This window comes from Musa acuminata, chromosome BXJ3-8 (assembly GCF_036884655.1).
Source record: "Musa acuminata AAA Group cultivar baxijiao chromosome BXJ3-8, Cavendish_Baxijiao_AAA, whole genome shotgun sequence".
Lineage (NCBI taxonomy): Eukaryota > Viridiplantae > Streptophyta > Magnoliopsida > Zingiberales > Musaceae > Musa > Musa acuminata.
The window spans coordinates 49,699,612-49,720,656 of NC_088356.1; the positions used below are offsets into that span (position 1 = coordinate 49,699,612).

The 21,045-nt window shown below is 40.2% G+C and overlaps 3 protein-coding genes across 4 annotated transcripts; all 3 read right to left on the reverse strand.

The window, feature by feature from the left end:
• Positions 1 to 366: 366 nt before the first annotated feature.
• LOC135645001 (aluminum-activated malate transporter 1-like) lies at positions 367 to 2,490 on the reverse strand. Its single transcript, XM_065163020.1, has 6 exons — positions 2,195 to 2,490; positions 1,966 to 2,106; positions 1,592 to 1,864; positions 1,229 to 1,341; positions 822 to 971; positions 367 to 733 (listed from the first exon to the last, which is right to left on the reverse strand). Exons 1-6 carry the CDS (start codon positions 2,427 to 2,429, stop codon positions 386 to 388), a joined length of 1,260 nt encoding a protein of 419 aa, XP_065019092.1. The 5' UTR covers positions 2,430 to 2,490; the 3' UTR covers positions 367 to 385.
• A 3,945-nt stretch (positions 2,491 to 6,435) lies between these two features.
• Positions 6,436 to 7,716, reverse strand: LOC135644296 (E3 ubiquitin-protein ligase PUB23-like). The gene has a single exon (XM_065161761.1). The coding sequence runs from the start codon at positions 7,675 to 7,677 to the stop codon at positions 6,436 to 6,438; it is 1,242 nt and encodes a 413-aa protein (XP_065017833.1). The 5' UTR covers positions 7,678 to 7,716.
• Positions 7,717 to 10,574: 2,858 nt separating this feature from the next.
• Positions 10,575 to 14,798, reverse strand: LOC135645836 (protein MITOFERRINLIKE 1, chloroplastic-like). Of its 2 annotated transcripts, XR_010498891.1 has the most exons (3): positions 13,513 to 14,798; positions 10,681 to 10,878; positions 10,575 to 10,606 (listed from the first exon to the last, which is right to left on the reverse strand). XR_010498891.1 is itself a non-coding variant. In XM_065164637.1 (2 exons), exon 1 carries the CDS (start codon positions 14,640 to 14,642, stop codon positions 13,518 to 13,520), a length of 1,125 nt encoding a protein of 374 aa, XP_065020709.1. In that variant the 5' UTR covers positions 14,643 to 14,798; the 3' UTR covers positions 10,575 to 10,878; positions 13,513 to 13,517. The 2 variants fall into 2 exon arrangements, 1 of the variants encoding a protein (XP_065020709.1); XM_065164637.1 differs by having other exon boundaries at positions 10,575 to 10,878.
• Positions 14,799 to 21,045: the final 6,247 nt, after the last annotated feature.

Below are 21,045 nucleotides of genomic sequence, written 5' to 3' on the forward strand. Positions count from 1 at the left end.
AGATACTATTGAACTAGAGTAATAAGAAAATAAAGAAAACTACTAGTTGATGTGATAAGAGATGCGCTTTAAGACATAAGGTATACTTATATGAACTCAGCAACAATTGATTATTGTTGTGGCTGGTATTGAAGCAAATAATGACGGTGGATATTAGGAAGAATTAATATAAAAACTTGATGATTTATTCATTGAGATATAATATATTTATATAAATTTAAGAAAAATATTTCTTTCAATCATTCAAATTTAATTAAAGATTAAAACATATAAGGAATATGTAAATTTATCATTTCATATTAATTTATATCATAATCCTCTATCAGTTTTCACTGTTTAGCCGCACTTATTACTCTTCCAAATTGATGCTCACTGTGGTGAGCCGTCATGGTTTAACCCTGACTTCATGCATCGGATCGAAACGCTTGAAGTGGGCGAGCCGAGCCAACTCCTCGACCGAACCCGCGATCTCCCGGGCTCGGACGTCCAACTGGGTGAGGAGGGATGCGATCGTCGCCAAGTGGAGGACATCGGACGTCGCCTTGCCCTCCGACAGAACATCCTCCAAGTTCCTGACCGTCGCGACGACGGTCGACGCGTGGCGGCTGGCCAAGGAAGGCACGGTCATGGCCCGGATCGAGGACGACAGCTCCTTCAATGCCTTCGCCGATTCGGAGCTCATCTCCTGGCACGTCTTTCGGATCTTCAAGTGGAGGTCCGGATCCGAGCTTGGCTGCTCAAGAAGATGTTCTTGTTGTAAGAGCGTACAACTTTACTCTTCATTGAAATGAAGGAGTTACAGTGACTCGAGATATTTATACCTTGAATTTTGGATAGGTGGTGATGTAGGTAGCAAGAGCGTCCATGGAGAAGGCACACTGCCGACTCAAAGCTCCAATTCTTAGATACTGTTTCCATGGGTGGCGAAACCAAAAGCGACCATGGCCCGGTTCCCATCTCGCAAGACTCATCTGCAGAATCATAAATCTTTCATTATTGTTGTGATCATCTTGTTTGCTAGCTTATGAAGATGGCTACGTTGCGACAACAGAAGCACTTTAGGCAATAGAAACTTATGTATCCCCATGTGATCACCATTCGAAGGTCATCCATGTACCAGATGATGATAACTTCAAGAACAGAGCAAGTTAAAGCTTGCCTAGCCAATCACTTTATGGAAGAAGAAAGTAAAGCTATGAAGAAGAATGAGTGTATCTGATGGCCTCACCAAGGAGTCCTCTGTGGGCTTTGAGTTGAGGACACTAATATACACCTGGAGAAAGGACTTGGTCTCCAAATTTTCAACCTCCCCTTTCTCTGCAAAGTATTCTGTTGACAGTCCTGCAAATTCGATTCTGGAATTAGTACCACCATACATGTTCTGGAAGATGTACTTTTGTCATATCAGTGTGTGACAGAATTAGGCTTCCGATTTTAATCTAACAGCTCCAATTTATATTTCAAGGGTAATATTGATGTAATGCAAATTATGCATCATCATCTGTTGTCTTTTTGAAGGAATAATTAGATGATGATGTACTCAAGCAGTAATACCGCTGTGGCATCAAGCATCACATCTAGAATCATATACCTTCGAGGAAATTTGCAAGCTTTTCCAAATCGGCAGCCACAAGTTTGTGGAGATCTTCTCCAGCCCAGACTGGGAAGACAAAGATGGAGGTGCACAGGCAAGTAGCTACTCCGACGACGATGGTGGACACCCTCTGGAGAGCTAACTGCAACAGCTCGTCGACTCGATAGCTCGACACCGCCACGAGGCTAAAGGTCAGTATGAATATCGTCACCCCGTAGTCATATCTCGCCTTGATCTCCGGTATGAACCGAGAGAACGTCGCCGCCGCAGCTGCAAGTAATGCCATGTAGCACACACAGCGCACCATCAGTGCGCTTCTCGGCACAAACACGTGATACCAACACTCGACGGGGAGCAGCGGTGAGGCATACCGAGTATGAAGACGAAGAGCCCGAGAAGGATGGGTTCTCCTTTCTCGCCGCAGAGGACCGCGATCTGATGAGCTGCAACTCCCAGTGAACCACCCACAAGTGTTGCGACAGCTCGGTTGAGGCCTTTGCTTAGAGTTCCACCTGGTGAGAGCACACGGCACTGCTTCAGTACAACTTCTTCCTTCCCATGTACATGGAATAAGACTAACGAAGCATGAGATGCACGTACCGACTGTATATTCCATGATCACCACCACCGTGAGCACGGCCCACATGGACGACACCCCAAAGCCATCAAACAGGGGGGTAACGTAGTAGAAGACGGAGACCAGCGTGAGTGCAAGTCCCACTTTGAAGGAGTGAGCGATACGTCGAGGGTCGTCTTCTCCGATCTTCTTCACCTTCTTCGACAACTCGACGACCATTGTCCTCGTCTTCTCTCTGATCTCAACTCCAAGATCCATGGTGCAGCAGTGGAAATAAGTCGATGGTGGAGGGTCGCACCGGGCTTTTCTTTTCCTGCTTGGTCCGATGGTCGTCCTATGGCTGCAAGTGCTTATATAAGAAAGGAGACAGACGTGGGAATGTCCAATCGCATATTAAACGTGGGTGACAAGAGGATTCCCCTGGAAACAGGATTGCGACCGATGTATGTATTGCCTTCCCCTGGAAACAGGATTGCGACCGATGTATGTATTGCCTGTCTCACTTTGAATGTATTGTTCTACTCCTATGGAGGATTTTCCTTCGGCGATTACGATTGCGATGGCGGTAGCTACGACGGCCACAACTGCGATGACGACGGTTGCAACTGCGACGACGACGACGACGACAACGGTAGAGGAGAAATCTACAGTAATATTGTAGTGATGCTGCTATAGCAGAGGAGAAAACTGTAACAGAGGAGGAAGCTATAGCAAAAGAGTTAGGAGGTAGCTTAAAGACGTTGCAGTGGAAGGGAACAGACATTGGCATAGAGTGGTAGAGCAAGGAAGAAAGGTATGGCAAGCAACGGTAATGAGTCGGTAGCGAGAAGAGAACTTGCTCTAGGCAAATGGCTCTGATACCATGATAGAAATAATAGAATAAGAAGCTTTATTGAATAAATAAAGTAGCTTGAATACATTAACATGTTCTACTCCTATTTATAGGATTAGAGGGAGGATTTTCCTCATCAGAATAGAGGATTTTCCTCAACAGAATAGATAAGATTTCGAAAATCTTATCTTCTATCAACTGTCGTATATATATATATATATATATAATAATAATATATATGTCGCTTTTTCAGACGCTCAACATGAGTTCAATTTAGTTTGTAGCTGTGCAGAAGCTAAAAGAATCAGCTTTCTGAAGCAAATTGCTTCTGCATCCTCCATTTTAATTGTTAGGAAGGGTAGAATAAGTAGTACATTACAAGATATTCCTTTCCCTGTCTTTCTTTGTTCTTTCAGAGGAAGTGGAGTGAGTGTTTTCTTATTTGCTGCTATGGAAGGTCGAATCAAGACTACATTATTCTCTACCCTTTTTTACCTTTGGTTCTGAAGCCTCAGCTGCGCAAGGAAACGATTTAACTCTATCCATCCTCTATAAGGAATGCAAGAATTTTATTTCCATGGCAAATTGCAGCAACGGATTGAATTGTTAGTCGATGAGAGGCCGAGACAGAGAACAGAGATCATATCAGATGCGAATAAGGCATCCTTCCCTGCTGTTTGTCTTCGGGCCATCCATCCTCTACAAAGGTTATCTTTCGAGTGCATGAGGTGACACAACACTTCGTACCATCCGCTTTTGGACTTCCAAATCTAGCCAACAAAATCTTCATCTGTGAATTAGGAATACAGCATATTCCTTTCCTCACAGCTTCAGAAACTAATATACAAAAATATCAGATTAATATTTAATATATAAAAATATTTTGGATAAATTTTTAAACTTTAGATCGATTATATCATCATCAAATTAATATTTTAAATAAAAAAAAATTATGTTAGATAAAGATCCGAATCCGACACATTATTATTATCGGACTAATATTATACATTTATAATTTATCGAATGAGGTCTTAGTAAGTGAGTCAAGTATATAAAATTTAATCAACAAATTATTTGAATATTTTGGTATTCTAAAGAGTGAGAAGTGAGTTGATCCATTATGCACCAACAGACAAACCAATGGACTGTGGTGATTCACCCATCAACTTGAATGGGCAACTAAGCAAGAGTTGGAGAATAAAGTTCACATCTGTCTTATCTCCTCCCTTCGTATGGTTGCAAATCTGACGTAAGATTTAGTCTTTTCATGAGTAGGACATAAGAGTGATGTGTACAAGTCGTAAGATTTGCCTTCCATTCCCTGCATTCCTCCTCCTCCTCCTCCTCCTCGCCTCTCATTCAATCCTTATCCAATGATTTGTGTTATTCCATGACTGATGTGGATTATGCTCGGCGAAGAATATGAGAATAGATGCTCGGATGAGTTTGCTTGAGAACTGTCCTACTTGAGAAGAAAGAATGAACAAGTTTTTGTAAGCCACTGCGAGGTGTTACTTTGGGGAGTAACATATTGACATACACATTGCCTCTCTTCCTTTCCTTTTCCTTTTTAGCTTGTAATGTTCGGGCTGTCGGGGATTCTTACAAGTACAATTAACCGTGGTTGGAGGTAAAATAGTGGCTCTCCCCTCTGCACTAATCAAAAGGCAATGCAAGGGAGAAAAGTGTCGGGGTGGGGTGTTGCGTGCCAAGTCATGTGGCTCATCACCACTTTATATATATATATATTTATATATATAATGCTTTCTTTTTTATTTAATTTTGGAGAGTACTTTTTATTTTTAGAAAAATAAGATTCTTTCCGTTCATTGTCTTATTGATGTTATATTTATCTCACATTTATTATCATACTTTTTTTTTTCTCGTTACGATCGTTCCTACTCCTCGATGTATCATAGGGGAGGATATGCCGAGGAGAGCTAATAGTATCGAGATTCAATGGACCAATGAGACGGAGACGATAGTTGACATAGTAAAGATTAGAAATAATTTTATTTAAAAAATAATAATAAATGCTGTACGAAAATAAACAAAAAACACGTTATGGGGAAAAGTGAGTTCATAAGATCATCTTTGTAACCGGTGTTTCTGGATAAGAGAGAGAGAGAGAGAGAGAGGAGGACGAGACATGCTGTCGTGAGATTGTAAATTAAGCGTAGCGATGTGGCAATCTCTTTCTCCTTCGAAATTACGAGAGCTCACTTGGTGCTGCTTCGTCTGCGGTGGATAGAAGTTGGACGTGTTCTTCCATTGGAATACCGGCACGAAACATGCAGCTAAGTCAACTTAATTGCACCAACCAAGTCATCATATCATCTTGCACAAAAGCTCCACCTTATCTCCATCATAATCCCACCTTTCCACAAATCTAAGCCGTCGTGTTTGAGTACCGCTAGTGGTTCTCTAGAGGGAGAAGATGTCAACCATAGCAAGTGGGAGTCGATCAAAAAGATGGCCGGCTTGGGATCAATCCTGAACGAGCTATCGATCATCCAACCCGACAGAGTTAGTTGACCGGTTAAGCCCTTCGTAATATCAATATTAGATCATCTTCGATACTATTTATGGTGATGAAATAATTGACTCATAAACTTATATCTAAGAGCCTAACTTATTGACCAAAACTACTTAAAATTAAGGTATTGGTAATACATACATCAAATCTTTATAAACTGATCATAATCACCTCTCGCTTTCGATGTGCATTAACCATTGACTTTTAAGAAAAATCGAGCGGTTCTAGCCGAAGAGAGCTTGCTTTGTTAGTCCAAAATCAAAGTCTCTTTCAAGAAAATTCTCCCCCTTCCTTTTGTTTTCCATCGGATTGAAATGGGCGGAGTTGCTATGGTCATCCATCGGAGAGAGACTAACCTAATATGTTACATTCAGAGTCTCATATAATCAATAATATTCAAGAGACACGGAATTGTTCCAGATGATCAATATATAAATACGTAAAATATGAATCCATGGTATGATGATGTTTGCGTGAATTAGAGAGGCGAGTTCAAGAGTTATTTGAATACTCTCCTACTAAATAGCTACTTGGAAAGTGTCCGAAGAAGCTCAACATACGGTCTTTGCGTACGAACATTCAAACATATGATCTTTCATACGAACATTCAAAATAGGTACTAAATACTTTTCATATGGAGTTCCATCGTTTTCAAAGATACGGTCTTTGCTCCTTCACTTTGATGACAAGTAAGTGGCTTTGATCCACCGTCGTCATATCGATCTTTTAGGTTTTTGACCTGATTAATTCGAAAGACATTCTTGGCATGACAAAAGTCACTTGCTGAATACATTTCCAAAACAATATAATAATTCACTTGCTTGGCTACGCAAAAATAAGGAACTGTATAAGATCAGAAGACGCGAACAAAGTGCGGATATTCTTTGCTGTTGTTTTTATAGAGAGGGATAGGAAGCCCGCAAGCGAGGGATTAAGCAGGGGGAGTTCCTCCAAACCTTGGAGTGCAACCTCAGTATCCCCTGAATCTTCTCCTTCGCCTTCATATCGCAGTCCATTTGAAGCATTAAACACAGCTTGGAAACAGCCCCGACCTGCAACATCTCATGCAGCACCGCCAGAGATGGCGAAGACTTCGCTACCGTGTACAGAATCTTCACTGCCATCCTGCTTGCTGGTTGCGACACCCTGTGCATCTTCTTCGACACCACTGCAATCCCTGCTGCGTGCCCGATCAACTCGGCTCGCCCTTCCGCGCACGTACACAACTGGTGTAGAATCCCCAGGATCATCTCGCACATCCTCTTCTCTGGCTCGTCGAGCAGTAGCTCGATCAGGACTCTTACGGCTCCGGCTTGCACTGCCTTTAGCCTGTTCTGTCCCCAAGGACAAACGGCGCCGAGGGCGTGGAGTGCTGCCTTCGTAGCCTGGTATGAGATCTGATCTCGTAACACCTTCGTCAGCTCTCGGAACAATTCTTCCCTCAAAGACAATAGACGGGCTGGAGCGACAACGGAGAGAAGAGATTTGAGGAGCAGCAACGAGTAAGCTCGAGACGGGTAGCTCGATCGCTCCAAAACCTTCGTTAACGATTCAATGACGTTGTCATCCCTTTGAAGTAGACCGAGTAAGCTTTTGTCTGAGAGTTGGAGAGAGCACAATATGGTGAAGGCTTCATCAGTGGCACTTGAAGACCCCACTCCATCGCGGACTTCTTCGAGATCTGTTGAGTTGGAAACGCTCCTCTCTATGATCGAAGCTAAAACATCAACAGCACCTGAGCTTTCAACACAACGTCGGTTGCGATCACTCTCTGCTACGATGGCTTTTAGTTTTCCGAGGGCGGTCACTTGAGTCTGCGGGAGTCGGGCCTCGTCGAGCAGAGCAGCGATCCGGGTCATGTCCACCGGCGGACGCGGCGTCGGGAAGCGCTCGACGCCGTTGGAAGCATTAGCAGCACACCAAGCCTGGATGAGGCGGCGGAGAGTGTGGTTGGGTGTGACGTCGAGGTTTGGCAGTGGCTGTTTGGTGACTGGGCAGATCTCGTGGTTGTGGGAGAAAATCCACCTCTCGATGTTCTCCCGGTCATAGGTGATGCCGGTGGCGAGGGTCACCGGATCCCTCATGATCTCAAGAGATACAGGACACAAGAAATATGGTGGAACTTCGGCTCCTTCCATCAAGGCTAATCTTTGTGTATATGACAGGAGAAGGCTAACCTAAAGGTTGAGGAAGACGGAAGGGTGTTCGTCGATGATGAAGGGTGCGTTGAGGTGGTGGCTGATATATAGAAGCAGAAGGGGAGAGGAAAGGAGAGATTCAAATGGGAAGAAGTCGTACGATGGTAGCCATTTAGTATTGCATAGGGTTTAGGAAGCGGTGTATTAAAGTTGAGCTTCTACTGTTGCGCCGGTCATGGGAAGGGACATGGAGTGGCTCAACGTTTGCCAACTTTACGCAGTCCTATCTATCTATGTATTGGAGACGGCCAGGAGGACGGCTTCTGGGTCTGACCATGGAAATGTCTTCGCGTTTTGACCTTTCCTATTACCGATCGGCCTTTGACATATTTAGCGGTTGCTACAATTACTTTTCTTTTTCGCTGTATTCCCGGTCAGAATTCTGTGGCAAACACCGGTACACAGGAACCTTATGTAACTCGTCATCTTTTTCAAAACACACCGAAAATAGACTTTTGAGTCAAAAGGAAAACAAAAGAATATTTGACAATTATCATTGCGGTGAATTTCTAGAAAAAAACTTTAACTTTGAGAATTTAATACAAAGCATCACAATCTTGAAAAATTTCTAGAAAGATAATTTTATCTTTGTAGCCCTCGCCACGATGGCCATTGTCATCTCTGATGACCCTGTCGGCCCTACCCCCTTGCATGTCTTACCTACATAAGGAAGGATGGGGCATAAGAGTCACTGTTGTTGCTCGCGATCCTCGTGCAAGGACCCATTGTCATCTCCTGCAACCCTTGCTCCAGGGCTCATCGTCGTCGTCACCTATGACCTTAAACCCACGCCAGGCAACCTTGCCTGTTGGTCCTTGCTCACCCATGATTCTCGCACGAGGAAGAAGGGGCCACGAGGATCGCTACCACAACTTCCGTGGACCTTGTTGGATCTAATGTTGCCTCTGCACATGCAAGGGCGAGTCCAACGAGGATTGACGGGGTCTACGAAGGTGACGATAGCACTTGTGCCCCCTCCTTCCTTGAGCAAGACTATGAACAAGTACGATGAGAGAAATGCAAGTTGAGAGCCATGGTGGTCCAGCGGTAGGGATGATCGTACATTTTATTAAAAAAAAGTATTTGGCAAGAATTTTTCAAAGTTGAGGCGGAAAAATTCTTAAAGCTATTTTGAAGAATACACACTAAAAAGAATAGTCTTATACTACTAAAAATTAAAAAAAATGTATATGCTGATCTTATTTTACAACTTAACAGTTTTAATTTGTGTTAATCTAACTTATATTAAGTTAATAGGCTAATTTAAGATTTTAATGCGTTAAATATTAGACCTATCAGCGCTTTAAAGGGATAAATGTCAGGTATCAGAGCTAAGTGTGTAATGCTCCCATTTTTTTCTACTACATCAATTTCATAATATATATATATATATATATATATATATCTTTTTTTTTTTTTGAAAACTGTTACGCATCCGATCCATATTCTACATCATTTATACCTAATGGGTCAACTAGCCGACGGATCAACAATCTAACCGTCAAAGAACATAGGGATCACACATGATTGATAAGTGGCGATCGGATCGCAAGACAAGCACTTGTCACATGGTGATACAAGGCTGAACAACCGATTGTCTACTCGTGTTTGACGTGGCACCAAGTTCAACGAACATCACGCTAAGTTCTTGCCTAAAAACACACCTCTTGCCGTTAGTGATTTTAAGCATAATCGTCCTCAGAGCCTAAAAAAGACTCCCAAGAATGCTCCGATAGACAATACTTTAGTATTAGCCGACTAGTCTAATCGAACCGAACCCAAAAATTGACTTGATCCTTAAAGGCACATTTATTGGGAACGCCCTCGACCTAGTTATTTTGGTTTGACGTTCTACGAATAATGACCTAGAGAACATATCTCAGTTGAATCTAAATCAACATCCTAGCTCCTAGCTCGTTCTACGAATAATGACCTAGAGAACATATCTCAGTTGAATCTAAATCAACATCCTAGCTCCTAGCTCGAGCAACTAGAATATGCAAACTAGAATATGCAATAACAAATTGGTGTTACAAGAAGAGTTGCCAAGATGTCTCAAGAAAATTTCATAGGGTCATGTAGGATGAATCCCAAAGAGCCCAACGAACCAAATGTATCGAATGGAACGAATAGGTCGAACGAGCTGAATATGCCGAACGCATTAAACGAATAGGGAGCTTTGAATCAGACCTTGCTATGCATTTTGTTACCAAACCCACTAATCTTGAACTCAAGAACTGACTTGATTATCGAAGAAGCATCGGTTAGAAATACTCCCAACTTAGTTTTACATATTCGACGCTCTATAAATAGTGACCTAAAGCGAGATTGACTTAGAAACTAATCGCAATTGGATTTGAATCATAATTTCAACTTGAATAACTAGAATATGTACTAACATCCAGTATTCTGATCACTCATATACTTTATATTGCTTGCAAAATTAACATCAATTTTTAGAATACTAAGTTACACTTTTGCCCTATAAATACACGTTACAACTCTGTATGTACAAAAAGTACTAAGCTAATTTAAGTCCATGAGAGAAAAAACTTTCATGCATATTCCATTTCTATCATTTGTCTTTCACTACAATATAATTTTCTGTCATCCTCTTTCTAATACTATCTATTTTTAATCTAATATATAATGTGTAATTTTATTCATAAAACAAGTATTAAACCTCCAACAACTTGTTAGAAATTGATGATAAATCTGAATCAAATTGATCGGGACTGACATATAACAGTTTGGACACTAATTCAGTTCCAAATAACTCCAAAGATGTTTCAGGCAGGACACAGAATTCCATCTCACGCCACTGGCACCATGCAACATCCACCAGAATACACTGAACATTACAGGATCACTGCAACAAAATCCATAAGAGCATCTTCAAACAAGTTGAGCACATACAATAGTGGTTACAAGACTTGAGCTCACCATAAGTGTAACAAAATGCTTTCTGCAGTCGCCCACAACTTGGTACCAAAAAAACCTTCCTCTTGTATTATGGATGTCTACAAACTTTCAAAAAAGCTAAAAGAAAATATCATTGCACTAGAATGCAAGGCATAGATCACAACATAACACTTAAAACGTTCTTTTTGCAACAAAATTCATGGCTCCACTTATGAATACCTGTCATAGATACAGTTCCAAATATTATCAATAACCTTCCAAGTCAATAAACAATTATGTATAGAAAATGGGTCATACATGAGAATATGGAAATCACGATGACAACCATGATATTGTTAATGACCTTAAAAGGGGCACGAATGATGCTTCATATATTTTGAAGAATGCATATAAAATTTCCCCTTCCACTTGCCAGTTATTGCAGAAGCTAAAAAAAGTTTCAAGTTGAAACTAACTATAATGACCAAACATTGTGAAGAAACAAATAATCCACTCCTTGCATCTTGAACCCAATGAATCACTGAACAATAGTCTCATCCCTCCGTAGACAACAAATTTGCTTTAAAATCTGACAGTCAGCCGTACATTTCATCATTTATTCCAAAATATGTTTGAAATCCAAAATAGATGTCGAATATGCAAAATCAGCAAACCATGCTTCAGGTTAACTTCTCCTAATAATTCTAAACAGTGAACTTAGATATTCTGATTTTGTACGCCCATACAAAAATGCTACATGCTTCTGAAACAAGCAAACCTAACTTTTATATCGATACAACATAATCAGTTAAAAATATCTGTTACGAAGTAATTTCTTAATAATCCGAGATCCTCTCCCTCAGGCCTGATGTCTGGATCCAAAAGGCCCCATAACAATCTTATTTAGGCTGGCCCATGTCTTTTCAGGATGGGAAAAGAGATGGGTCAAAACAACCTTTAAATGGGGGTCTATAGCAACCTTGATGCCCCTAACACATGAGCAGCTAAAGAAGAGGGAACATATGATATATCAACAGCCAAGATCAATTGGAGTCTCATTGCAGCATCTTAGCTAGTTTTATAAAAAAATTATGTTTGAAAAGAATGGTTTCATGAAGCAAAAGGGTAACTCGTAGTCCTAATCAGCCTAGGACTGCAGGAGTTTTTAACTGGGATAGCAGCAATTCAGGCTGAATTTTCTCCACTGGATTAAATATTAGGAGAAAGGTAAATCAGAAGAGAGAATTTTGAGAAATTTGGGACACACAAAAATTATGGATAAGTGCTAGGGACATGTATAAGTTTGGAAAACCAGACAGCTGTTGACTCTCATTTTCCTAACTTGTTTAGGGTTCAATTGGCCAAAAACTGTATAATCCCATTAAACAAGATTAGTGCTTTTACCAGGTAAGAAGAGACCATAAGTAGGTGTGCTATGCAGATCATAAGTTATTGATTGAAGTGATCCTATACAAACTAGATTAGTGCTTTACTAGGTGAAGCAAACTAGATTAGTGCTTTACTAGGTGAAGAGAGCATATAAATGTGTGTTCTCCTCAGCCTCTCTCTCTCCTCTCTTCTCAATCTCTTTACTCTCTCTTTTCTTCCTCATTTCTGTCTATTCTCTACTCTAGAGGATATGACACCATATAGGAGGCAAACATCTTATAGATATCATACCAGAATGGTATCAACACAAATCATACCGACATACGTCAAACATGCCAACATAGGGCAGGTTGATCTTGGATTGTCAAGATCAGCATACGAGCATATCAATTTACATAACACCATTTCATGTAGTGCCAACAAGGTATCAGCATATGCTCCTATGCCATGGAACAGCAATTCTTAAACATGGAAGTGATATACCCAAAAACTGAGTTGCATGGGAATCAGGATTTGATCAAGTCAGAATTGGATTCAGATTAGGGAAGGGACTTGGACTTGGAGCAGGTTGAAGGAAGGGTTCGGTTATCTGGGCCAACCCAAACGACCGTTTGGGACAACCAACACTTCAATTAGGACACACGCCTAGGAGGCACTTGCTTGAAGGCACCTTGTCAGTTCATCCCTTGTCTTAAATGGTAAAGCATGTATCCTTTGTAACACAATTAAAGTTTGAAACCCCACCCTGTGCAGCCTGCATATTTTCTCACCATTATGATGAATGATGTCCCTACATGCACTTCTTGGGCTTAAAGTAGTTGACTACAACAAGGGCTCTAAATGTTCCTTCTATAAAGACAAACAAATAGGAAAAAAGAGTTTGATCTTCAACCCATAAGGTAGTAGACAATTGTGTTGCGAGAGTAACACTGCTGAGAACGAAGACCTAGCAAAAGAAAGTGGAAGGCACTAACATGACAAAAACATTGGTCTTGTGAGAAGTTCTTACAGATAGAGTCATTAAATATTTTGTAAAATCTTCCTCGTGCAAGGAAAGAACTTCTCGCTAGTTTAATCCCTGCAACTTATACCACATATAATATATATTTTGCTGTCTTAAAAAACATAAAGAGGATGAACTCTGTCAGACAAATCATAATAACATAATATTTATGGTACCAGTTAACAAAATTAATGGATCCATAATTGAAAATTATGACCTCACACGCTGTTGGCTAAATTCATCCTGTGGGATAAGAAGTTAGCATCTGATAAGAAACAGGGGATGAAGACTGAACACTGAACTGAAGTAGGTCTGCGCCAATTTTGCATCATAATCCACACAAAGGAACTCTATAGTATACGCAACTTCTAATCAGCAGATATAAATAACCATAAAGAACATGTGAAATAGCAAGCCAAGTGCAAAATGCACCAACATACTCTTATTTATGAAGCTCATCGACATTCAAAAATGCATATTACCTTTCTTATGCCACTGTACCAACCACCATCTCATCCCGGCGGTGGACATAGTGATGCAAGATGGCTAGTCTTGCAGTCTCAAATGAGAAGTATCCCAACGCCGCAAAGCATGCACTGTGTAGAACTCTAGGGCCAATTCCTCGTGTCAGTCCACCCCATCCTTCCTCCATCACAATCTGCCTCAATGTCTCAGATACCTTATTCCTAACCTCCCCATGAGCCTGCGTCATTAACCTGGTCTTGACAACATCCAGAGGGGTAGTAAGAGATGCTGAGATAGCCCCCGCCAAGGCACCGCATAGCACACTCTGTGCCGGTTCAAGATAGGCCTTGCCTGTCTTGCTCAATACAAAGCTCTTCAAGTACTCGAATGAAGAGTAGCTAAGGATACCAGCCGGTAAATTTCTAAGCAACGTGGCAGAATAACCAGCATAAAGCCCCAAGATGCCATCTTTCTCGAGAATTCGGACCAAAACCTCCCATGAGCGGCCAACGGCACCGGCCTGCATCCTCTGGGTGATGAGCTCCTTCGGGACCATGATTGCCGAAGAGACGATGTTGCCCATGGCGCCAGCGGTGGGGGGAATGAGAAGTGGAGGAAAAGAGGGGAGCTTCGACAGGAGAGACTTGCCGAGCTCGCACGTGCCGAAGTAAATGGCGGAGGAGGTGGCGGAGCCGACGAGGACGGCGGAGACACCGCGGTAGAATCCAAGGATGCCCTGGGTGCGGAAGGTCTGGATGGCGGCATCGAGGGCACCGGAGTAGATCTGGGCGGCACCCTTGGTCTGTAGCTTGGTCTTGACGGCGTCGATGGGGAGAAGGCAGACGTAAGTGAAGGCGCCGGCGGCACCGCCGGCCGCGGCCCCGATGAGGGCACGCTCTAGATTGGAGAGGGACTTGAGGATGGACCGGTACTGGGAGACGGAGGGGGTTCGAGCTTTGGAGACGGAGACAGAAGCGAAGGAGGGGTTGGAAAGGGTTGGGGAAATCTTGTAAGGGCTGGAGGGTTTGGAGGACGAGGAGAGGATGAGGGTATTGAGGTTGCAAAAGGAGGAATTGAAATCTTGCGATAGAGAAGGATCGGAAGAGAGGTAGGGAGGAAGGAGGAGGAGGAGGGGATTAGGGTCCATTTTGAGATTAGGCTGCAAGAATTCAAGCCTTCTTCTTCTTCTTCGTCTCCTGCAATCGATGGGGGGCCTTCCGAATCGTCGTCCCACCGCAGTGCAGTTCGTCGACAGGGAGCCGATAAGGGGAGTGGGAAACGGGTGGCTTCGCTGCCGTTGGATTGTGCAGACGGTGAACAGATAAATATTAAGGAAGAAAGAGGTAATTTACTGAAAACATCCTTCCCTTTTTTTCTAATCGATTTTTATTTGATTTCGATGTTGAATTGATTCAAGAAAACAATTCAAATGGGCATTACGATAGATAATTATATTAGTTCGCCTACAATAGAATCTAAACATTAGTTGTATTATTATAGATCTTAATTATTTTAAAAAGAAAGAATATCCAAACTAATAATGTAACTCCTTTCAACCGTCACTGTAACCGTATATGGGATGACTGACTTTTATATTAATCATAAAAAATTGTCAAAGAGTATTCATTCTTGTGATAACAAATAAAAAAAATAAATTATTGTGTTCGCACACAATTCCAACCATAAAATGTATCATGAAAGATCTCTAAGTGTATCCTCGTAGTTTTGTAGAGTTCGGCGATATCATCTCGCTTTGAGATGGCCATGGAGCAAAACTTGGATTGGATTCGAATCTAAGACAAACAATAAGAATAATTATTGAAGAAACTTTATTGAAGTAACTTAGCTTGAATACATTAACATGTCCCTTTCCTATTTATACAGATTAGGAGAGAGGATTTCCCTATTTTCTAATATAGTTGGAGAAATCTTATCTTTTATCATAAATCTCGACCTTACTCTATTGCTGCTTCTCAAATCTCTTCTCTGTTATTACTCATAGCTGCTCCTACTCGGTAGGTGCTGCAGGAGATTGTTACGTCGCGCTTGTCGCTTCAAACGGACTGCGACATGAAGGTGAGGAAGAAGATTGAGGGTATACCGAGATTACACTCCCATGCTCGGAGGAATTCCCCGTGTTTCATTCCTCAGTTATTGGGAGAACATAGCTTAGGAATATGAAGAATTTTATATTCCTAAGAACTTGGAAAACAACTTTAAGTACCTAAAGAAACAGAGAACAAAAATAATTAGATTATTACAAGTTGCAGTAGTTTTGAAGTTTTTATATGTATACAAATAATTAAATAAATAAATAAATAAAAAGCAAGAAGGGATTGTGAATTGTATTTTATTTTTGCTTCGAGTAACACTCTAATTTCTGCAATTCGAGCACAAGAAATCATCACATGCAAAAAGGGTGTTGAGGCGAAAAATATCTTTGTATCAATATATTTCTTTATACAAAATCTACTAATAATCCCAAAGTTAGCAACGACAACAAAATTGGAACTCCGAACACTATGTATGACATACTAATCATTCTTCCGGTATCGGTCGGCAAAGCTCTCTCACTCTCTCGCTTTCTCTCTACGATTCATCCAAAGGAGGAATAGTATGTATGGAGAAGAAGCTAAGAGAAAACACTCATATACAACTACTTTCACATTTCTCCTGCTGCTACGTCATGGTGCAGCAGTAGTTCTGTCGAGGCCAATGGAGTTGTGGTGCTTCGACGGTGCCGACGGTGGTATGGGCGTCGCCTTGGGCAGGAAGCCCGTGAAATAACCGGAATTCCTCCTCCCGGCACTGGGCTTCTTCTTGAAGACTTGCATTTCTCGAGCGCCATGGCAGCAACATGAGAACAGCAACAGAAGGAGGAGGAGGAGCCACACTACCAGAACTGATCTCCTGCACAGATCACTCATCTCTGCAGGCTGGCAGGGACCCTAGAAGAGGATGATAATGGTGGGGAAGAAGAAGAGGTCGAACTGCAAGCGACTGTGGGCATAAGCATGCGTAAAGGCAGGATCATAAAAATATATAGTGTGGGCTTAAGAGGAGATGAGGTGGCATTAAATGCGAGGGAGGACTAAGATTTGTGTAGCTAATGCTTGCTATCTTTATAGCTTCTACTGATGCTGCATGCGTGGTGGGGTTGGAGTGAGCTGAAGAAACTTTCAAGAGATGGGAGGGAATGGCCATCAAATAAAGAAAGGAAGAGAGAGAGAGAGAGAAGAGGAAGAAGGCAAGCGTTGATAGAAAAAGGAGGGGGTTGTCGACTGGTCAGGTGACGGAAGGGGGCCACATGAATTGAATGGCCGACTACAATCTGGAGCTCGTCTCACAAGCACCAATGAGAACACTGCCCTGTCTCAGGGACTTTGCCGTGATAGCTGTCTTCTTCTTCGTCTCTCTCTCTCTCTCTCCTGAAGCTGCTTACTTCATGCGATCGTTTCAGTTAATATAGTGCATTCATGTCCTCAAATTAAGGCTCTTACGATGATGAAATGGTGCAGTGGGGACCTTATGCTTGTGAGAAGATGCAAACTATGGAATAAGATGTCTCCCGAATAAGCATATCACTCGCATGTTAGCTGGCACAATATAGTGGAGAAGAGAAATGGAAAGAGAGATGATGCTGGGCAAAGAAGAGTGAAGCTTGATGATGTCTGCAATCATGGACTTTGGTCTCCTGCCTCGTGCCCCATTTATTGAGTTCATGTCCCACCACCTCAACTACAACACTTTTGCTTACCCATTGGGTGTCACCCATGTAGGCCGGTTGACACTCTACCTCTCCTCGTTGACGATCTCACCAATCTTTGATTCATCATCTACTGTTGCAGCGTCCTGTCCAAGCTTGAGAGCCATTTATGGTGTCATCCCTCTCTCTCTCTCTCTCTCTCTCTCTCTCTCTCTCTCTCCTTATATATATATATATAAGAAAGTATTTTGATCAGTAAAGAAGGAAAAAATATAAATGATTCACTGTTGTTTCACAAAACAATGTAATTTCGTCGAGATAAATTAGAATTTTGCTGTCAAAAGTGGGTGGTAAGTCATAATCATAGCTACAGCCTGTAAAAGGAATTGAAGTGATAATGGCTGACGATGATGAGTACGTTAGATCTTAGTATATTTTACGTGAAATTTAGTAAGGATAAAATTGCCTTAATTTTTATTAAGAATAAATATTGGATTATATAATATTGTATTTATAAATTATTATAATAAAACGAATAACTAATTGTAATATGTATATCGGATCTATAAAAATATAAATAAAATGAACATACCGATTAGAAATATCTAATTTAGCAAGTAAGATGATTTATCGATGGTAATTGGCAACTTAATATATTTGTATCGTAATAATATGACAAGTACATTATAATAACGATATATAAAAATATCCAAGTTGTAAAGTTAGATTATAGTTCATGTGAAAATTTTGTAAGACTATATTATGGGCATCTCGATAAAGATCCTCCGATGTTTAAATTAGTTTTGTTTGAAAAGATTTGATCGAGTATGAAAACTGTACGAGCGCAAATGTATTATGGTGCTACGAAACCATTGCATATGAGGTCGTGGTTAAACGTTAGGGACACTTGTGCATTTTCATTGACCATAACTATGATCATATAGTATCGAATCCGAAAAATGTGAGAGTAATAATCGATTGAGCTAGCTTTCCTAATAGCACAATTGATCACATGAGATATTAACGGTCATCAATATGTCATAATCTATGTGTACAAATGACTAACATATGAAACCAAAAGAATATGATATGTTAAGAATCTATTTACTTAATTAAAGATGAACATAGAAAAATGAAAAAGATAGATGTGAAGAATAATTAAGAGAAAAACAATCCAAATGACAAAACTAATAATAAGTCTCAACAAAGTAAAGTATGCACGCACTAAAATTTAACCTAATTCTTGTGATTTGGAGATGATTAGTCATCTCCATAATGACAAGGCATCTAATGACTCTTAATGTAGACATTCGAATAACTATTACCAGAAAATTATACGGTTTATAACAATTTTGAAATATAAGATATCATCAAGAAATATTGCATTCTCTTCGATAAGTGTATTGGGCACGTTGGCATTTGGTACATAAATGGCTACAAGGATAGTTGTGAAGTCAACTCGACATATATGATCATGTCATATCATTATCCAACTACTAAATGTTGACAATTTGGCTCCGTCTCCAAATGCCTATCTTCACTTTAGCCGGTCATTTTGATTACACTTCCCCACCTTGTCATTGAGTATATGCCATAAGTGTGTTCTTCACATTATGGCAATGATTGAGATTTACTTTGCTTAGCCCATTTAGATTATGCATCGTTAAATCATAAATTAGTTATCTAATTTGAATGTTGATTCGAAGTCAATCGAAATCTTCTTCCATATTTATCTTAGTTCAATCTCGACTAAAGGCTTGCTCGTCTGACTACGAGGATGTCAAATCTTACAAATCTATGTTGAGAGTATTCACAATAAATATCTATTTGATGTTTAAGTTAGTCAAGGGCTCGAAAGATTCAAATGACGCTTGAGAGTAATGTTCAAATGTATCTTGGGAACACATTTATGGACCCCTTTTCTAATGTACTTTTTAGATTGTTGTTCTGGGCAATTATATGTTTATCTCGAATCTAATCAGGTTCGTTTAGTGTCGAATCAAGGATATAATAACACCTCACAGATTTGATCGATCTTGTTGTTGTGATCCAACTATTAGTCTCGTGCCGACCACATGTGGATCAAACGATGATGCTAAGTTGTCGATGACAGCTTCAATTGTCCATTCATATATGTCAGTAGATAAAATCACATCGATATGATACTCATTATAACAAAAAAAGTCACTACACAAATACTAATCAATTAACAGAATCCATATCATTATTAATGAATTCAAAGACATCCTCAAGAGTTAGTTTATAACCTTCTAATCGAAATAACAATTCCTTTGGTTTTAGAAAGAAGTATATTTAGGATGATCATTATAGTATATATGATGATGATTATTAGCTATGATACAAGCACAAGTGTAATCGAGCAACGTTCCCTTATAAAAGTAGATGAGAAAAGTTCATGTTCCTTCACATGTATTGTATGCTCACCGAATAGCATCGACAAACACCACTTACAAAAGCCAAATGGAACACAGCACACTCCCTGTAATGTTTCTCACCTGCAACATTCATTTTTTAGAGACCACTGTCCATATTCTACACTCTCGACATCAAAGTAGGAAGTCAGACCTCATCCATTTTTAAGTCATAGAAGGTGATTGATTACTGATCAACGCCTATTTCAGATGGTGGTTTCCATTGATTAAAGTCACATGATCAGCTTTTCATTGGTAAAACATTTGATCCCTCCCATGTTAGTTAGTAAACATTACATGTTGCCATGAAGTCCACTGAGAGAGTGTTTTACACGCTTTCCAAAGCAAGTGTGGCGTCCGAATTCTACTTGTATTTTCATTATTGCAATTTGATTTAGAGTAGACCGAGAGTATGATGAACTCCGATACGATGCATCTCTTATCTAACTCATATGAGATGGGACGAGATCGATCTGAGAACGCCAATGCGATTTCATATGAAGGATGGTTGGGGGGTAAAAGTCTAACCTATTCCAATTCGGGTACTTGAAATATGTTTGGATGCCAAGGAAATCTAATCTAATCTAATGACGAATTGTACCTATCGATTTGTATCTATGGTCAACCCCACTTAACCACTCACATGGGTTTGGTTGACCCACCATCTTTCTTGTGTTTGGTTTGGTTCGATTTGGTGGGCGTCATTACTTGACTCTCCATCGTTGCTAATTCAAGTGTTCTTACATTTTTTTTATGTTATCTATTAACAAATGTAATAGATAAATATAAACTTAAACGAAATTAGAACAACCAAAGCTGTCGCGATATACAAAGCTGAAAGGTGCTTTTATTTTGCAAAACTCAAAAAAATTATGAAAGGAGCATATAAATTGCTCTAACACTTTTTTTCTTTTTTTGGAGAGATTTTGTTTATTTTATACTTGTTTAGTTTATTTGATCTCTCATATCGACTAATTGCTCGATATTAATTTGATAGTTAATTATTATAGCATTACAGTTTCTCCCAAATACATAAATTTGGGAAGATAAAAATTGCATGTCTTCCTTCCCAACATTCTCTATGTTATGAAAAAGATATTTTTTTATGGTTTTATATTGTGATCGTTTATTAGAATTTTGACAAATATTATGGGATGAAAATGGGATTCAACCACGATAACTTACTATTCTTCTAAAATTTATATTAAAATTTATAATTTTGAGACATCCAATTTTGCTTGGTAATGTAGCAGATTTGGCATTAAATCAGTATCTTACAAACTCTATATAGATTTATCATTCTAAGAAGTTATCATAGTTTCAAAGGGCTTTAGTTTTAAGTTATAATGGCTAGTGACATGAGAAAATGTTCATCCCAATCATGACTCTACGCATGACGACGTAGTCATTAC